This window comes from Oncorhynchus tshawytscha, linkage group LG06 (assembly GCF_018296145.1).
Source record: "Oncorhynchus tshawytscha isolate Ot180627B linkage group LG06, Otsh_v2.0, whole genome shotgun sequence".
NCBI classification, from domain to species: domain Eukaryota; kingdom Metazoa; phylum Chordata; class Actinopteri; order Salmoniformes; family Salmonidae; genus Oncorhynchus; species Oncorhynchus tshawytscha.
In genome coordinates this window covers 49,655,498-49,674,461 of record NC_056434.1, presented here as the reverse complement: position 1 = coordinate 49,674,461, position 18,964 = coordinate 49,655,498, and the positions used below count along the sequence as shown (strand labels likewise).

The following is an 18,964-nucleotide window of genomic DNA, read 5'->3' as shown; positions in this document are numbered from 1 at the left end:
GAGAAGTTTATAGTCTCTGCATGATGGTGTTGTGCAAATGCAAATGACTATAACAAGCCAACAGAGTGGAATTTGCAAATACAACAGTCAAAATGCCTAATAAGGCCTATAGTCCGTGCTCCCAAATATTGAAAAAGTATGATTCATTAGGTTACATGATCACCACAGTAGCCCCATGCGGCTATAAAAATAAATGATGCAATTATATTGCAATTAAATAACACACAACAGCATGGCATATTCATTATTATTTTACCCCCTTTTTCTCCCCAATTTCGATCTTGTCTCATCGCTGCAACTCCCAAACAGGCTCGGGAGAGTCAAAGGTCCAGTCATGCAGCCTCCGAAACATGACCCACCGAACCGCACTTCTTAACATCCGCCAGCTTAACCCGGAAGCCGGCTGCACCAATGTGTCGGAGGAAACACCGTTCAACTGACGACCGCGGTTAGCCTGCCGGCACCAGGCCCGCCACAAGGAGTCGCTAGAGTGCGATGAGCCAAGTAAAGACCCCCTGGCCAGACCCTCACTTAACTCAGACAACGCTGAGCCAATTGTGCACCGCCCTATGAGACTCCCGGTCATGGCAGTTGTGACACAACACGGGTCTGTAGTGACACCTCAAGCACTGCGATGCAGTGCCTTAGACCACTACACCACTCGGGAGGCCAGCATGGCATATTTAGATAGTGGAATAGGCCTAAATCATATTTCCTTTCTATTTTACAGCTCAGGCAGTTATTCTAGACAAGGCTCTTTTGTGTCTTTATAGTATCATTCTCACACAAGTCATTTTCTTAAGGCCCAAGCCTATACTACGCCATCTACTGACTGGTATAACATAGTTATCGAATGCCATTCAAAAACAAGCTTTTTTATTTTGGAAAAGAAACCGGAAGCTGCAAAGCAACTAACTTCTCGGTGTCACGGCAGATTTCCTCCTCTTCCTCTGAAGAGGTGAAACAAGGATCGGACGAATACACAGCGTGGTAGTTGTCCATGGTTTTTAATGAGAAAAACTAAACATGAACACAAATACAAAAAACAATAACCGTGAACTAACTGAAAACAGTCCCGTGTGGCACAAACACTGACACAGGATACAATCACCCACAAAATACCCAAAGAATATGGCTGCCTAAATATGGTTCCCAATCAGAGACAACGATAGACAGCTGCCTCTAATTGAGAACCAATCTAGACAACCATAGACATACAATTTACCTAGACCGGAAACAGCCCCATAAACATACAAACCCCTGGACAAGACTAAACACATAAAACCCCCATGTCACACCCTTACCTAACCAAAATAATAAAGAAAACAAAGATAACTAAGGCCAGGGCGTGACACGGCTAGAATTGCTTTATTGAAGAGGGAGTGCGTTTGGAAGGAGTAAGATGGCGGAAGTGGATGCCGAGTTTGAATTAAGCAGTGCTTCGGGTAAATTTGGTGAAGACGAATGTTCTGAATGGACAATAGTATCATAAACTGGAAGAAAGAGGAAATTGTCTAAAATTGGAGTGGAGGATACATGTGTAAATGATAATGAATCGCTTCTTGTTGGGATGCGTTTGTTGAGAAAGGTTGTATATGTGGGGAAACCCATTTAAGGTGTTGAAAATGGTCAAGTATGCGCTTGGAAAAGTGGAGTCTGTCAGAGTGATCAAGAGTGGTCTTATTCTGGTTAATTGTATTTCTCATAGGAAGATTGCAGAAGGCCTCAAAAGAATCCAGACAACAGAAGTTATGTTTGAACTTTGGAGTAGAGCACCCGTGACGATGGGTGTTCAGGTTGAATACCTGAAGAGAATTACTGGTGTGGTTGGTGCTCGCGTCTGAACCGCTGGGTGAATGGAGAAAAATAAGAAAGTCTGTCGGTTCTGTCGTTTTTTGATAAAGAGCAAATACCTACGCATGTGAAGCTCGGATTTGTAAGATACGCTGTAAGAGCGTTCATCCCCAAACCACTGCAGTGTAAGAATTTCAAAGGATTTGGCCATGTTTCAAGTGTGTGGAGGCGAACAGAGTATACTGAAGAACGGTGTGTAGAAGGACAACGGTGTTGCAATTGTGGTGTGGATCATTATCCCGAGTTAAGGGTGAAGGAAATTGAGGTGGCAAAAGTTAGTGAGGTCTATTGAATCACCTATTCGAAGGCAATTTCAAATAATTGAGAAAACAAGTGATGCTAGTGAATATATGGTAGTTGATACACCACAGCCTGTAGTAAATGTTTGCTGCCAGACAAAATATACCCTGTGTGTTAAAAAGGTGGATTTTGTTGCATTCATTGCCACAGTTAAACTGTACAGCACAAGTCTCAAAGAAGTCAAAGAAACTGGACATTATTGTGGCTGCGGCAGAAATGTTTTGGGGATTTTACATCTGAAGATTTGCAAGGGGGACGGCATCCACTTCCGCCAGAAGACCCACCCTCCCAGGTAGAAGAAGAAAAAGAGTTGCTTGACTGACTAGCAAACTTCGACTAGCTATGTTCGGTTCATATCCTTTGCAGATACCACATTCCTGACAAAAGTTTAAAAGTTTAGTATAAAAAACATCAGTAACTGAGTAAAGGGGGACGTAAAGTAAGAATTTAACCTTTTTGGGATAGGGGGCAGCCTTTTCACTTTTGGATGAATAAGGTGCCCAGAGTGAACTGCCTCCTACTCTGTCCCACATGCTAATATATGCTAATATATGCATATTATTATTAGTATAGGATAGAAAACACTCTGAAGTTTCTAAAACTGTTTGAATGATGTCTATGAGTATAACATAACTCATAATGCAGGTGAAAACCTGAGAAAAATCCAACCAGGAAGTGGGAAATCTGAGGTTTGTAGTTTTTCAAAGCTTGGCTTACCGAATACAGGAAGTGGCACTTCCTACAGCTTCCACTAGATGTCAACCGTCTTTAGAAACTTGAATGAGGATTCTACTATAAAGGAGGGGCTCATGAGATCTGTTTGAGTCAGTGGTCTGACAGAGTGTCTCATGCTTGTGACGCGCGCTCCTGGCAGAGTTAGCTCTCGTTCCAGTGCTTTTCTACAGGCATAGGAGTTCTCCGTTGGAACATTATTGATGTTTTATGTTAAAAACATCCTAAAGATTGATTCCATACATCATTTGACTTGGTTCTACGACCTGTAATGGAACCTTTTGAGTTTTTGTCTGGACGAAGTGCTCGGGCCTCATGAAGATGGATTACAGGGCTGAACACGCTAACAACAAGTGGCTATTTGGACATAAATTATGGACTTTATGGAACAAATCAGTAATTTATTGTCGAACTGTGATTCCTGGGAGTGCCTTCTGATGAAGATCATCAAAGGTAAGGGAATATTTATAGTGTTATTTCTAACTTCTGTTGACTCCAAAAATGGCGGATATTTCTCTGGCTGGATTGGGCTCTGAGCGACGTTCTCAGATGATGCTTTTTCCTTAAAGTTTTTTGGAAATCTGACACAGCGGTTGCATTAAGGAGAAGTCTATCTTTAATTCTGTGAATAACACTTGTATCTTTTAGCAATGTTTATGAGTATTTCTGTAAAATCACTTGATGTTTTGGAATCAAAACATTACTGCACATAAATCGCCAATGTAAACTGAGATTTTTGGATAAAAATATGCACATTATCGAAACAAAACATACATGTATTGTGTAACATGATGTCCTATGAGTGTCATCTGATGAAGATCATCAAAGGTTAGTGATTAATTTTATCTATATTTCTGCTTTTTGTGACTCCTATCTTTGGCTGGAAAAATGGCTGTGTTTTTTTTTTGACTTGGCGGTGGTCTAAAATAATCATATGTTGTGCTTTCGCTGTAAAGCATTTTTGAAATCGGACACGATGGGTATATTAACAAGAAGTTTATCTTTCATTTGCTGTATTGGATTTCAAAAAAATATTTGTCGAGGGGTTCCACTAGCGGAATACCTGCGCTAGAAAGGTTAACGTGTAAATGTTCATTCATAGTTGTAACATTGGGTTTGTACGTTTACAGATGTAATTTAATGGTTACGTTTCATGTTTCAATCATGGCTTTTCTTACAATACATATGTACAAACTTTTGGCAGCATTCTGGCTACATAAAAAGATGCGAGAGTTTGTGTTTTTGTAGTATACTATAGAAAATAGTTTCCTCCCATGCAAAAAATAAAATACTGAATCTTTAGAGTCGATTCCAAGCAGAATTGGATCTTGACACCCAGAAATGGGAGTCGACGGGCAAGGGGTCGAGGAATCGATTATTTTGGAGTTAACTTCCCACCACTAAATGTGTGCCCACAAACTGCCATAGTCTTGTGGCTTGATAAAAGAGGGCTGGCAGAAGGGGCAATGATACAATTAGCACGGGGATAAAACCATGCGGCCATCAGCAGCTTTCAAAACTGTGACATGCTGTCAAACAAACATAAATTAAAAATGGTTTACTAAGTTAGCTAGATGAGTTGATAACGTTAGTTAACAGTCGCTCTCAGTGATGATAGCTAATTTTAAAAGGTTAACTAATGTTAGTTTGGCAGATTATAGCCACATTAATCTTAGATGACAATACAAAAAACGAATCATTTAGGTAGCTACACCAATGACACAGCTCAAAGTGAATGGCAAAAACGGTAGCCTAACTGAAATTCTTTACTGTCACCTCTGCCGAGTCCGACCAAGAACACACTCAGAAAGTTAGAAAACACAGCAGCCACGCAAAACGGTCTTGAGTGGCAAAAAAATCTGCCCATTAGCTGATTCGCTTTCCAAACACCCAATTTGGTTAATCCTTCCACTTCTGTTGATACGCCCACTTCCAGAGACATTCCATGTATGCAGTTACCCCATGACTCCAAAAAGGCCTTAAAAAGATCTAAAGACGTTTACCTTATGCACACTAGAGAGCAGTGTAACACACTTAAATAGGCTGCCTATTGATGTAGCCTTAACTCTATATAATATGAGTGTGTCTGTATCTGTTGTTTGATCTGACTCATGGTTGACATTTCCATGACAGACAAACGGTGAGATGAGGACAACACTGAACTACATAGACATCAGTGCCAAGCATGGACCAAGTTTGATCTTTAATCTCGAAAGGGAAAAAAATACATTGTGTTTTGAAGCCATTTCATGGAAAAAAGTATTTACAAGTTATCAAGAGGAGTCAAACTCTTTACATAGACCGACAGCACATCAGTAAACACAAAAAGAGACCAGAGTTAAGGATTTGTAGCACTTCTTACCAAAAAACAAGGTGTTCTGATATCCAAACTATTCAGATAAATATATTTATAATATTTCTATTATATTTACAGAATACCTTAAATATACAATGTTTACCATGTATTCTATAAACATATTTATTTTACTAGGCAAGTCAGTTAAGAACAAATTCTTATTTTCAATGACTGCCTAGGAACAGTGGGTTATCTGCCTTGTTCAGCGGCAGAACGACAGATCTTTACCTTCCGGTTGCTAGTCCAACACTCTAACCACTAGACTACCTGCCGCCCCAATCATCAGAAGTTATTTAGGCACACATTTTCTTTTAGATCAATCATTGGGGGGATCAATCATCCTTTCGCTGCTTGCACTATATTGTACTTACATCAAGGAAATGTGGTCAGCATAGCATCATTGTCAACAAGTATGTCATCCAAAGCGCCTACACTGCTACTAATCTCAGTACTCTGGGCCAGTGGTGAAGTCATGATGTACACAGCCAGTGGGGGTGGGGGGGGACCCTATGGGGGTGGGGGGGGACCCTATGTATGGACCCTCACTGGTCCATACATAGCCTATGACCCTTGTTGACTTTCCCTGGCAGAGCCTAGAATCAGGTTTGGGGTAAGTCCATTTCAATTCAACCAATTCAGACAGTAGACAGAAATTCAAATTCATTGTTGTTTTCATAGAGAAGCAATAAAGACCATTTTAATTTGAGTTTACTTACTGAATTTACAGAATTGAATTCACACCTATCCTGCCTAGCACTATTAGTAGCCTTGGTGGAGTTTGATTCTACCTTATTGCTTACACCAATACTGTCCTGTTCTGTCCACTAGGGGGTCAACAAGGTCTCCAGGACTGGGAGATAGAGAGGATATATTTGGGCCAAGGAGCTACTGGGTGGGGAAGACCAAAGGAGATAATATGTACAGTGGACACACCTTTTTAATCGTTTTCACGGCAAAAGGGGACGAGGGAAACATGAAGGGGAGCAGCTACGATAACTACAAAGAATATACTGAAACACTACAAATAAAAATATGCAGATGATGATTCCCATGACTAAACGCAACGAAGAGGGATTGGTTGGCCAGCCAGTAGGGTGGGAGGACCATAGACATCGCCCTACAAGTCGCTCTATAAGTCTGACTCGGGCATGTCTGGCATGTCAGCCATCAGGTAGCCGATGCCGTAGCGGCCGTTGGGTGCGGCATCGGGGACCCCTCCACTCTGCTTACGATAGATGCTGTTGCCAGGCATGGGAGAGGGCGCTTCGCTGCCGGGCGACTTGGCGTGGATGAGGCTGGCATCATCGTCCTCCTCGGGCCTGACACTCTCCTTGATGATGCAGCCCTTTTTGTAGGAGATGGTGGACACCACGCCAGCGTTCTCGTCGATGATGTTGAAGTAGCGGAGGAAGAAGACCACGGGCACGGGCATGATGGCCATCACCACCAGGGAGATGCAAACCGCCAGGCCCCAAGGGGGATATTTAAGGGACTTCTCACTGGCCTAGGAGAGACAGGGAAGGATTGAGAGGTTAGAACTGTATAGTATTACTAATGATACTACTAGTGTATATCATTATAGCTCAGAGACTCCTCACTGGCCTCATTCACATGGGGGAAGGAGAGCAAGAAGTTACTACTATATATTACTTCTCACTGGCCAGAAACGGATACTGACACTAAAACCATGTTGGGCCCATGTGACAATAGGTTGCATCTTAAATCAGTTTTTAGGTGTAACGTCCACTCCTCAAATCTGTGCTGATCTCATAATCCAAGAGTATTGGTGAAGCTAATATGGCAGAGGGCTATCACGTAACCATCCAGGTATCTAGGTATTTTAAAATGAGTGTGGATAAAGGAAAGGCGGCAAGTACAGGAGGCAATATAGGACTATAGAAAAAGAGAAAAGAGATCTTGATGTGTAGTTGAATTGTTGTTTTGGTGCTGGAGTATAACAAAAGCCTGTGTATCCCATTAATTGAACCGAAGGTCCACTGAACTAAAATACTGTATTTGACAGCTGCACCAGAGACCACAGACACCTCACCATGTCCTCTAGCCAGGCACTGTAGCTGGGTGGGGTCATTCCCAGCTGGATCACACTGGAGCCCAGCAGAAGGATGAGCAGCAGGGGGGTCACGTACTTCCACATGTAGTAGTAGAACCGAAACGGAGTGAAGCCCAGCATGTCCTTCAGGTCCTCAAAGAACCTGGGCGGAGGAACAGGGGAGAAGCAGGGAAAGGATCCCACAGAAGGTGAGGATACATAATGGTACACACTTTAGACTGTGTTGAGTTTGGCAATTATGTTTAACATACAGTACCTGTACAGGATACCAGAGGTGATAACGGGTAATATTTAAGTCAAGTGTTGTTCATTCACTATTCATGGTTAACTCATTCTGAATACTGAATTTAAAGAATATTTGTCATTGCATTTGGATGGACAGCTTCGAATTTGGAATTATGGTCAAGAAAACCACAGATTACTGACATTCTGTATATCATTTGACATATACATACTTGTCAGTCCCGTAGATCCAAGCAACAGCCACGTTCTCCAGGATGACCACTATGAGCAGGGGCAGTGTGGCAGAGTAGTCATCAAACATGGCCACCCAGTAGTTCCCAGATCGTTGGACGAACAGCAGGCCGATGAAGAAGGCTAGCAGACAGACACCCACTGTTACAAGAGGGAGAATACACGGACATTAGTAAAAAGGGACAAGGGGGATAAATGCCATCCGGGTCGTGCTTGAATTATGGTGGCATTTGGACATTGCATTTTGGAAAAAAATATTTGATTTGATCTTCCCTTTCTAAATAAACTAATAGGGCAGCTTAATGAAATGTGTACCATGATAATAACAATATGCTACCACAAGGAGTACTTGTGTACATTCGAGGTAAATGTGGATTTTCTGAAATGGAGGCCACAAATGCTAAAATCTAAGGTAATCACACTTTTTTTACTCACAAGGTTATTTCCCTTCATTAAAATGTTCTAACACCAAGTGACACTTTGGATTTAGACACACCAAATGATAAATGAAAAATCCTCAAATGTATGAAATATTAAAAGGGTGTGATTAGCTAATATTTTTCTTTAATAGAGACCCCCTCCCTCAATAACAGCTTGCCACTGGATCCTTGTATACCTTCGTAATCAGTGATTTTCAAGGTGGTAACACCAAATGACATAAAACTGAGGGACACATTATACTAGTAAAAAAAAGAAGAAGGTATTTGAATAGCCTTCTTTGTTTTCTAGCATTCCAAATAATAGAAAGATATCTCGAAACACCCAAAACATGTCACTACACCTCTACACATACAATTTGCTATCCTCAAGTAGTTCCTACAATGCATGCAACTAGATGTTTTGCAATATTAAGGACTTACATATGTGACCTGTTTCAGGAAGCTAGGCGTATGTCGCAAGTCACTACTTCACAGGGGAGGCACTTATTCGTAAACTTTTTGTTTTGTTTATCAAAATGTGTTTTTTTTTGTCAGAAAAGCCTTCTGGAACATGAACTTTCAAGTTCCTTAATAACAAAAACTTGTATGCCATCTGTAAAATGCAAATACAATTGTTAAATTACGAGCCTAGTTGGTTTGGCCATGGAAAAATACAGGAACCTTCCCGCAAGCCATGATTGGCTGAGATAATGGGTGGGTTGGACGAGAGATGAGTTCGGATTGGTCTGCCATGTGGAATGCTTGTGTCTATAACATGAGCTGCTCAGTGTGTGTAAATAATCCTTACTACCGCAGCTTTTTGGAAAGACATGAAGAACTGCAAAAGTGTTGCTATTGCTCTCAACATTGCTGCCCTGAATTTATCAGGCGCCATCGACAAAGATCAGTGGGAAAACGTTGTGATGGACTACTTTCTGGACGACGATCATGCCATGCTGACTCTCTCTGACTCTGAAAATGAATCAGATAATGAGGAAATCCCTGATTTAGGTCAACATTTTTCCTTGAACCAGACATTTTATAGTCTTTTGATGACAGTGATGGGGAAGAAATGGCGATCAACAATGTTGTTGTCATGGAAGAAGTTGACCGGGTTTTGAAATTAGTGGAATGCCGGTGGAAGCAGAGTATGATTGAAAATGCACAGGGAGTCAAAAAGAGAACACAGAAGGCTGTTGAATAAAACACCTGTCTCCGGATTACATCTTCAAACTAAAGGCAACCATGGCATCTATGACAGAGAGGTTGAAGTGTTCGTCCATTTATACAGGTAAGAGTCTAGCTACATTGCGACCTGTACGCTCTCGTTGGCTGGCCCTCGCTTCATACTCATCGCCAAACCCACTGGCTCCATGTCATCTACAAGACCCTGCTAGGTAAAGTCCCCCCTTATCTCAGCTCGCTGGTCACCATAGCATCACCCACCTGTAGCACGCGCTCCAGCAGGTATATCTCTCTGGTCACCCCCAAAACCAATTCTTTCTTTGGCCGCCTCTCCTTCCAGTTCTCTGCTGCCAATGACTGGAACGAACTACAAAAATCTCTGAAACTGGAAACACTTATCTCCCTCACTAGCTTTAAGCACCAGCTGTCAGAGCAGCTCACAGATTACTGCACCTGTACATAGCCCACCTATAATTTAGCCCAAACAACTACCTCTTTCCCTACTGTATTTATTTTATTTATTTATTTTGCTCCTTTGCACCCCATTATTTTTATTTCTACTTTGCACATTCTTCCACTGCAAATCTACCATTCCAGTGTATTACTTGCTATATTGTATTTACTTTGCCACCATGGCCTTTTTTTGCCTTTACCTCCCTTATCTCACCTCATTTGCTCACATCGTATATAGACTTGTTTATACTGTATTATTGACTATATGTTTGTTTTACTCCATGTGTAACTCTGTGTCGTTGTATGTGTCGAACTGCTTTGCTTTATCTTGGCCAGGTCGCAATTGTAAATGAGGACTTGTTCTCAACTTGCCTACCTGGTCAAATAAAGGTGAAATAAAATTAAATAAATACAAATTTCATATATATATATTTTTTAAATTTCCTCAGAAAGTCATTTTCATTGCAAGTATTGTGCAGGTGGTGGGTCACATACTGTTTGTTTAATTTTTAAATAACAGTTAAATAAAAACGGAACATGTATTTTGCCTCATTTGTTTTTTCATTTTAAAGTGTTCAAGAATGACCCATCCTCATTAACAGAATTCATGCACAATATTGATCAACATGTGGTTGCGCTAATTATGAAATTATCTTTGGTGCCACACATCTACTGTGCATTGGATTAGTATTATGCATTCATTATTGAGCCAAAGGCATTAAAGCAAAGAGCCATAATACATCATACACATAGGTAATACTTAATTGACCTGTTACTATAGCAAATACACATCAGTATAGTTCAGCTGAGGATACATTGTGGAAAAAGGTCTACCACACACTGACACATATGCTTTCTCTCTTTTATTTTTCCTCAATTCCTTGTATCTTCTCTCCTTATGTCCTCCTTCACAACGCATCGAGGAAGAAGGAACGATAGGGACCTTCTCCAATACGATTGAGAAGGAAACAAGGAGATAAGCTAAGAGGAATCGGAGAAAGGTGAATTGAGATATAATGACCTATATATTCCTCCATCCCGTCTTGGACTGACCTGTGAGGAACTCCTTGCGGACTTTGAAGGTGTCGACCAAAGGTGTGATGATGCCCTCGATGGTACCAAACATGCTGCCCATGCCCAGGTTAACCAGCATCAGGAAAAACATGACAGACCAGAAGGGAGATGCAGGGAAGTGGGTCATGGCCTCTGTGAAGGCGATGAAGGCCAGGCCTGTACCTTGCACTGCCTGAGGAGGCGGAGGACAGGGAGGAGAAGGATGACAGGGAAGAAGAAGGTTTTACGTAAATGAGTCAGTAATATCCACTTCTAGTAGGACTATTTGCCCTAAGGTTTCACATGATTGGAATGACAAATCTTGACGTGTGTAGACAACATCTAGAGGCAAGTCTACCGCAGTCTGTGGAAAATAGTATTCAGTAACAGTTTACATTGCACTGTTATGACACAAAGAATGTTCATTGGATAGGCGTAGCCAGAGCCATATATTTAGGGTGTGTTCGTATATTGCCTCCAGTGTGTCAGAGTGTGCTTTGGGTCGTTTTGTAAATTCAGAGCGTTTCGCACTTAGAGTGCACACTGGATGCTCTGGCCGAGTAGAAGGGTTTCTGACCTCACAACGGCAGTCAAGCACCCAAGCTAACTGGCTAAAGTTGACTAGTTTGCTAGCTACTTCCAGACACAAATGAGAGAACACCTCACTCTGACCATATTACTCACTCTAGCAGAGCTGGTTAGGCTGTTTTCATATTATCTAGAGTGTTAGTGACTGTAACTGTGCTGCTGGCAACAATTTAACTATGTTTTGTTTTTTTGCATCGTGATGCATTTACATTACACTACATTCCAGGCCAGCCATGTTAGGTACCCATGGGCTATAATAGCAGTTCACAGAATTTTCTGAATTTTAAACAATGCTATGTACAAGATTCCAAATTCTCATCATGTATGGATGAATGGAATGCTCACAGGCGCAAACATGGCGTCCATTCAACATTTTGGCCCACCTCTCTAAATATATGACGCTGGGCGTAGCTAATCCTGGTTTGTGACATGACGGTGCAAAAGTCAGTTGTTGTGATGATACCATGTCCGACACCAGTTTTTATGACTGTGTTTTCTTCAATGACCTAAAAGTGACTGTTATGATCATGAAAGATGCGAAAAGGCACAATATTACCATTCTACATTCTACAAGCCCCCTCACCCATTGCCTTATGTCAGATGTTGTGACGGCCGTCTGCACCGACCAACTCGTTGCATTAGAAAGATGTAGCTGTCGGAAGACAATGGACCCTCACCTTGTTGAGCTCTTCCTCGATGCTGCAGGAGTCCAGGCCCAGGCGCCGGTAATCCTTCTCCGTCACCCCTCTGAGGATCTCCGTCATCTGTTGGTAGTCCTCAGCACTCACAGTAGCGCTGAAGTTGATGTGGTGGGGGATCAGGTCGTGGCTGACCTCATTCCCTAGCAAAGCAACTATCTTCTTTGTGTTCCTGAGAGATTGCAAATAATATAAGACCAGATCAAAATGGATACTCTATCATACAAGACCACGCTAATATCGGCCTTGTCACGTGGCTAAGTGGTTATAGCATGATTCAAGTATTGGCCACATACATTGCATTGAATATACTGTGTGTCTCCATGAAAAGTACGATCGATAAAAGCATCTGCTTAACTTCAAGTCACAGGCATTTTGGCCTACAGTATAATCACCAAAAGTTACGATTTGAGGGATTAGGCTACAGTTCTAAAAGTGAGTGGCTTATAGTATACTACTCACAGTGCAACACACTTGGCGTTCATGATGTTGGCCTTGAAGCCGAGCACGGCGAATACCACCAGGGTGGCCAGCACAGAGGTGAAGAAGTTGATGAAGGAGACCAGCACTGCGTCGAAGTGACAGTTGTTATCCCGTTTGTTGTAGCTGGAGAAGGCTATGACCCCTCCGAAGCCCAGGCCCAGGGCGAAGAAGACCTGTGTGGCCGCTTCGCGCCACACTTTGGCCTCCAGCATGATCTCCAACTGGAAAGGAAATAAATTAAGAATGCACATTTAGACAGTGGTGGAAAAAGTACACAAATTGTCATACTTGGGTAAAAGTAGATACCTTAATAGAAAAGGACTCAAGTAAAAGTTAAAGTCGCCCAGTAAAATTCTACCTGAGTAAAAGTCTAAAAGTGTTTGGTTCTAAAATATACTTAAGTATCAAAAATAAATCATTTCAAAATCCTTATAATAAGCAATAAGCAAACCATATTATTGTTTTTTTCATTTACGGAAAGCCAGGAGCACACTCCAACACTCAGACATAATTTACAAACGAAGCATGTGTGTTTAGTGAGTCCGCCAGATCAGATTCAGTAGGGATGACCAGGGATGTTGTCTTGATAAGCGTGTGAATTGGACCCTTTTCCTGTCCTGCTAAGCACTCAAAATGTAATGAGTACATTTGGGTGTGTGGGAAAATGTATGGAGTAAAAAGTAAATTATTTTCTTTAGGAATGTCGTGAAGTAAAAGTAAAAGTGGTCAAAAATATAAATAGCAAAGTAATGTACAGATATTTTTTACTGAAGTACTTTACACAACTGCATTTAGGTGAGGTGCTAAAGGAAGATAAACTATAGTTCCAGACACATCTCTCCTCGATGTGGATTAATTTGACCAATGTTTGACTCTTTAGGACAACACTACGTCATTTATTGTACAATAGTCTTTGTTAAACTTCTAGTAATGGACAAATGATTGTTTGGACCAGTGGAGCAGATCAGTCGACATGTGAATCATGATTGAGAGTTACCTCCATTTGTCAAAACTGGAGAAGATCAAACAAGGACCCAACAAGGAGAACATATCCAGCATGCTACTGCTCTCAAATAGCCAACAGTATGTGTGTGGTGGAACGCTTAACCCAGTTAGAAGGCACACACTACACAACACACAATGAGCCCTGCTTTTGATGTCTTTCTCCCTGCATACAGGAGACACAGCAAAGGCATTTGAAGTAGAAAGATGTCAGCTGTGTGAGAATCAGCAGACACATGAGACTTCGTTGTGAAATGAATGGAACACGCCGTCGTGGATGTTCCATAAAACAGGGAGCGCCCAGCAACCAAATGAAATGATTCCAATTGCTATTGGTCCACGGCAACTGAGTAGCCAAAGACTAAAGTATTAAAAATATATATTTCTGGCACATTTTCAGTCAATTTGGTTTCCTTCCTGTTTCAGTAAAGTGAACAACGCAACATTGATCCATAACTGGATCAAACAAATGGATTGGATACAACTAGTGCATTGGATCAAACAAGTCTGGGTCCTTGACTGGGTGTAGTGCAGTATGTTGGCTGTGTGAAGCAGAATTGTGCTGACTGTACGGTACTGTACCTTGGGTATAACCAAGGAGCAGCATTATGGTGACTACCAGGGGTTAGAACCAAAATCATTTTCAATTGTTTAGTTCTGAACAGAAAAAAATATTTTTGAGATAGAGCAGCGTACTATGGTGCGGACAAGCTATAGTTGTGTCGATGCATTGGACAGACAAGTACGGGGCGTGAGATGCAACTTAAATTTTGCGGGTTGCGAGATAGGGTGGAGGTGCTTGGCCTGAAGCGCTGGGCATCTTGTTATGACATGCATTATCTGAATTAGTCCCACAGAATTATGCATATGAATGAGCAGCTCCTATGGAGGAACTTTGAATATCTTTGAACTTCCGAGAGTTGGCTTAACGTTGAACCGGAGCTAGCTAGTCAGCTAACAAGCTTGTGTGTGCAGAGCAGCATTAAAATGAACTTTTTGTAGTTAATAAATCCAATGTGAAATGTGATAACTAGAGTATCCTAAACTAGAATTGAAAAAGTGAATCTATTCTTCTCTCATAAAAAATCTCTCTCCCCAATTTCTGAATCACGCTTGTAATGTCAGCAGGGTACAGTAGCCTATGCTTCAGAGGGGGATGGGCAGGTAGCCTACACATGCACACACACTGGCAAAGATTTCCAGCTGGCAGGCAGACACTGGAATAAAGCCCCATTTCCACAGGCACTTAAAATTAGGGCCAAATTCAAGGTGGCTCGAATGGAAATCTCACATTCAAGCTGGATTGAGGGAAACCCGGGCCAGCACAGCCCAGTTTCATAACTGGTGCCAGCTCAATTAGAATTTGGGCTGGTGATGCCATTACCATGCAACTGCCAAGTTGATCACTGCTGGATGCTGACACAACGTTTAGCTAGCTCGTCTGGGCTTGTTGCTGGCAGCTAGCACATGGACAAGCAGTACTGCAGTTGTTAGACAAGACACAAATAAATCAAGAAATAGAGTTAAGAAAATATTTACTAAATTAAATAAAATCCAAAAGTAACACAATAAAATTCCATAAAAATAACATGTTTTTATTTTTTTTAATTATTTTTTATTTCACCTTTATTTAACCAGGTAGGCCAGTTGAGAACAAGTTATCATTTGCAACTGCGATCTGGCCAAGATAAAGCATAGCAGGTTCGACACATACAACAACACAGAGTTACACATAGAATAAACAAACATACAATCAATAATACAGTACAAAAAGTCTATATACAGTGTGTGCAAATGTGGCAGGCTAAGGGAGGTAAGGCAATAAATTGGCCATGGTGGCAAAGTAATTACAATATAGCAATTAAACACGGGAATGGTAGATGTGCAGAAGATGATTGTGCAAGTAGAGATACTGGGGTGCAAAGGAGCAAGATAAATAAATACAGTATGGGGATGAGGTAGTTGGATGGGCTATTTACAGGTGCAGTGATCTGTGAGCTGCTCTGACAGCTGGTGCTTAAAGCTAGTGAGGGATATAAGAGTCTCCAGCTTCAGTGATTTTTGCAGTTCGTTCCAGTCATTGGCAGCAGAGAACTGGAAGGAGAGGCGGCCAATGGAAGAATTGGCTTTGGGGGTGACCAGTGAGATATACCTGCTGGATATACCTGCGTGCTAAGAGTGGGTGCTGCTATGGTGACCAGTGAGCTGAGATAAGGTGGGGCTATATATAGGGGGTACCGGTACCGAGTCAATGTGCGGGGGTACAGGTTAGTCGAGGTAATTTGTAAAGTGACTATGCATAGATGATAAACAGCGAGTAGCAGCAGTGTAAAAACAAAGGGGGGAGGGGGGGTCAATGTAAATAGTCCGGATGGCCATTTGATTAATTGTTCAGCAGTCTTATGGCTTGGGGTTAGAATCTGTCAAGGAACCTTTTGGTCCTAGACTTGGCACTCTGGTACCGCTTACCGTGAGGCAGCAGAGAGAACAGTCTATAACTTGGGTGACTGGAGTCTGACATTTTTTTGGTCCTTCCTCTGACACCAGACGTAGCTGCTCTGTCCTGCCGATGCACGGAGAAGCCAGCCAGCTCTATATTATGTGTCGTCGTTCAGTCACGTCTCGGTGAAACGCAAGATACTACAGTTTTTAAATGTCCCATTGGTCAGATTGTTTTTGCCAGTTTGTTTTCCCATGATTGCATGTTCGGAAGTGGTGGTTTACCTACTTGTCTGCAAATTCTTACAAGGCACCCCACCCTCCTCCCCTTTTTCCACTGTCTTTTCTTCATGTTGTTGATGTGGATTTGGGCCTTGTCTTGACAAAGCACTATATCCTTTGCTCATTAAAACCTCTTTGGGCTATTTTGACGTCCGGATGAAGAGCGTGCCCAAAGTGAACTGCCTGTTACTCAGGCACAGAAGCTAGGGTATGCATGTAATTGGTAGATTTAGATAGAAAACACTCTATAGTTTCTAAAACTGTTAAAATAATGTCTGTGAGTATAACAGAACTGATATGGCAGGCGAAACACAGAGGATTAACCATCCCTCGCAAATTAAAATTCAGCCTACCACTGTTTCCAATGGCTTTCATGTTTATTATGAGGCCAAAACCTCCCAGATTGCAGTTCATAGGGCTTCCACTAGATGTCAACAGTCTAAAGAGTTTCAGGCTTGTTATTGGAAAACTTTGCTAGAATTTGTAGGTTTTCTAAGTGGCTCCCGTTTTGGCTGTAGTGTTTTCATGCGCGTGGATGAGAGTGCGTTCTTTGTTGTTTATCTCCGGTAAAGACAATAACGATTCTCCAACTCAAACAATACCACTTATTTACGTATTAGGGTACCTTAGGTTAGATTTTAAACATTGTTTGACTTGTTTGGATAAGTTTATTGGTAACGCTTGGGATTCATTTTGTACGCATTTTGAAGGAGGGAAACCGGTGGATTATTGAATGAAGTGCGCCAGCTAAACTGAGTTTTTGGGGATATAAAGAAGGACATTATCGAACAAAAGGACCATTTGTGATGTAGCTGGGACCTTTTGGAGTGCCAACAGAAGAAGATCTTCAAAGGTAAGGCATTTATTATATCGCTATTTCTGACTTTTGTGGCGCACCTGCCTGGTTGAAATATGTCTCCATGCTTTTGTATGCAGGGCGCTGTCCTTAGATAATCGCATGGTGTGCTTTCGCCGTAAAGCATGTTTGAAATCTGACACAGCGGCTGGATTAACAAGAAGTTAAGCTTTATTTTGATGTATAACACTTGTATTTTCATGAATGTTAAATATTTATGTTTCTGTAATTTGAATTTCACTCCCTGCAATTTCACCAGATTTTGTCGAGGTGGGTTGCTAGTGGCACGCCTGCGCTAGAAAGGTTCAACAAAAAAGACTTGTAATGTTCGTGGTGAGTAATCGCTGAAACATTATGTACAAAATGAGTTACAAACAATGCGAAAAAACAAAACAGCACAGTTGGTTAGGAGCCCGTAAAACGGCAGCCATCCCCTCTGGCTGTCATGCCCTGGTCAAAGTATTTTGTGTTTATCTTTATGTATTTGGTCAGGCCAGGGTGTGGCATGGGGTTTTTGTAATTGTGGTGTGTTTGTCTTGGGGTTTTGGTGGTGGTATTGGGATTGTAGCTTAGTGGGTTATCTAGCAAAGTCTATGGCTGTCTGGAGTGGTTCTCAATCAGAGGCAGGTGCTTATCGTTGTCTCTGATTGGGAACCATATTTAGGCAGCCATATTCTTTGAGTTTGTCGTGGGTGATTGTCCTTAGTGTCCTATGTGTACTCTCGGTTAGTTTGCACTAGATAGGCTGTTTCGGTTTCGATTACGTTTATTGTTTTGTGTAGTGTTCGTGTTTCTTTGTTTGATTAAACATGAATCTCAATCGACACCTGCAGTTTGGTCCGACTCTCCTTCATCACCACTAGAAAACCGTTACAGAATCACCCACCACCAACGGACCAAGCAGCGTGTCAACAGGCAGGAGCAGCAGGAGAGGCAACAGGTGCAGCAGGAGAGGAGGCAACAGGAGCAGCCCAAAGAGGAGTACAGTATGGACTATACTTCTTGGGAGGAGATAGACAGGTGGGCGGTCGACCCAGGGAGAGTGCCGGAGCCCGCCTGGGATTCAATGGAGCAGTGCGCGGAAGGTTATCGGAGAATGAGGTTGCGAAGCAAGCACGGCGGCGCGGACGGAAGCCCGAGAGTCAGCCCCAAAAATTTCTTGGGGGGCTCACAGGGAGTATGGCTATGCCAGGTAGGAGACCTGTGCAAACTTCCTGTGGTTACCGGGGGCTAGAGAGACCGGGCAGGCACCGTGTTATGCAGTGGTGCGCACGGTGTCCCCAGTGCGGGTGCATAGCCCGGTGCGGTATATTCCAGCTCCTCGTATCGGCCGGGCTAGAGTGGGCATCGAGCCAGGTAAGGTTGGGCAGGCTCGGTGCTCAAGAGCTCCAGTGCGCCTGCACGGTCCGGTCTATCCAGTACCACCTCCACACCCCAGCCCTCCGGTAGCAGCTCCCCGCACCAGGCTTCCTGTGCGTGTCCTCGGTCCAGTACCACCAGTACCAGCACCACGCATCAGGCCTACAGTGCGCCTCGCCTCTCCAGCGCTGTCGGAGCCTTTCTCCTCTCCTGCGCTGCCGGAGTCTCCCGCCTATCTAGCGCTGTTAGAGCTTTCCTCATCTCCAGCGCTGCCGGAGTCTCCCGCCTGTTCAGCGCAGCCAGAGCCTTCTCCGACACAGCGCTGCAGGAGTCTCCCGCCTGTTCAGCGCAGCCAGAGCC

The 18,964-nt window shown here is 42.6% G+C and overlaps 1 protein-coding gene across 1 annotated transcript in view; it reads right to left on the bottom strand.

Annotated features, from left to right (window-relative positions):
* Positions 1-5,063: 5,063 nt before the first annotated feature.
* LOC112252662 (sodium-dependent neutral amino acid transporter B(0)AT2) overlaps positions 5,064-18,964 on the bottom strand; it is a 48,567-nt gene continuing 34,666 nt past the window's right edge. The window contains exons 7-12 of the mRNA XM_024424101.2: positions 12,646-12,887; positions 12,163-12,355; positions 10,898-11,090; positions 7,769-7,928; positions 7,293-7,455; positions 5,064-6,746 (exon numbers count right to left, since the gene is read on the bottom strand). Of these exons, the coding sequence (XP_024279869.1) occupies positions 6,372-6,746; positions 7,293-7,455; positions 7,769-7,928; positions 10,898-11,090; positions 12,163-12,355; positions 12,646-12,887 (1,326 nt within the window). The 3' untranslated portion in view covers positions 5,064-6,371. The remainder of the gene's footprint in view (positions 6,747-7,292; positions 7,456-7,768; positions 7,929-10,897; positions 11,091-12,162; positions 12,356-12,645; positions 12,888-18,964) is intronic.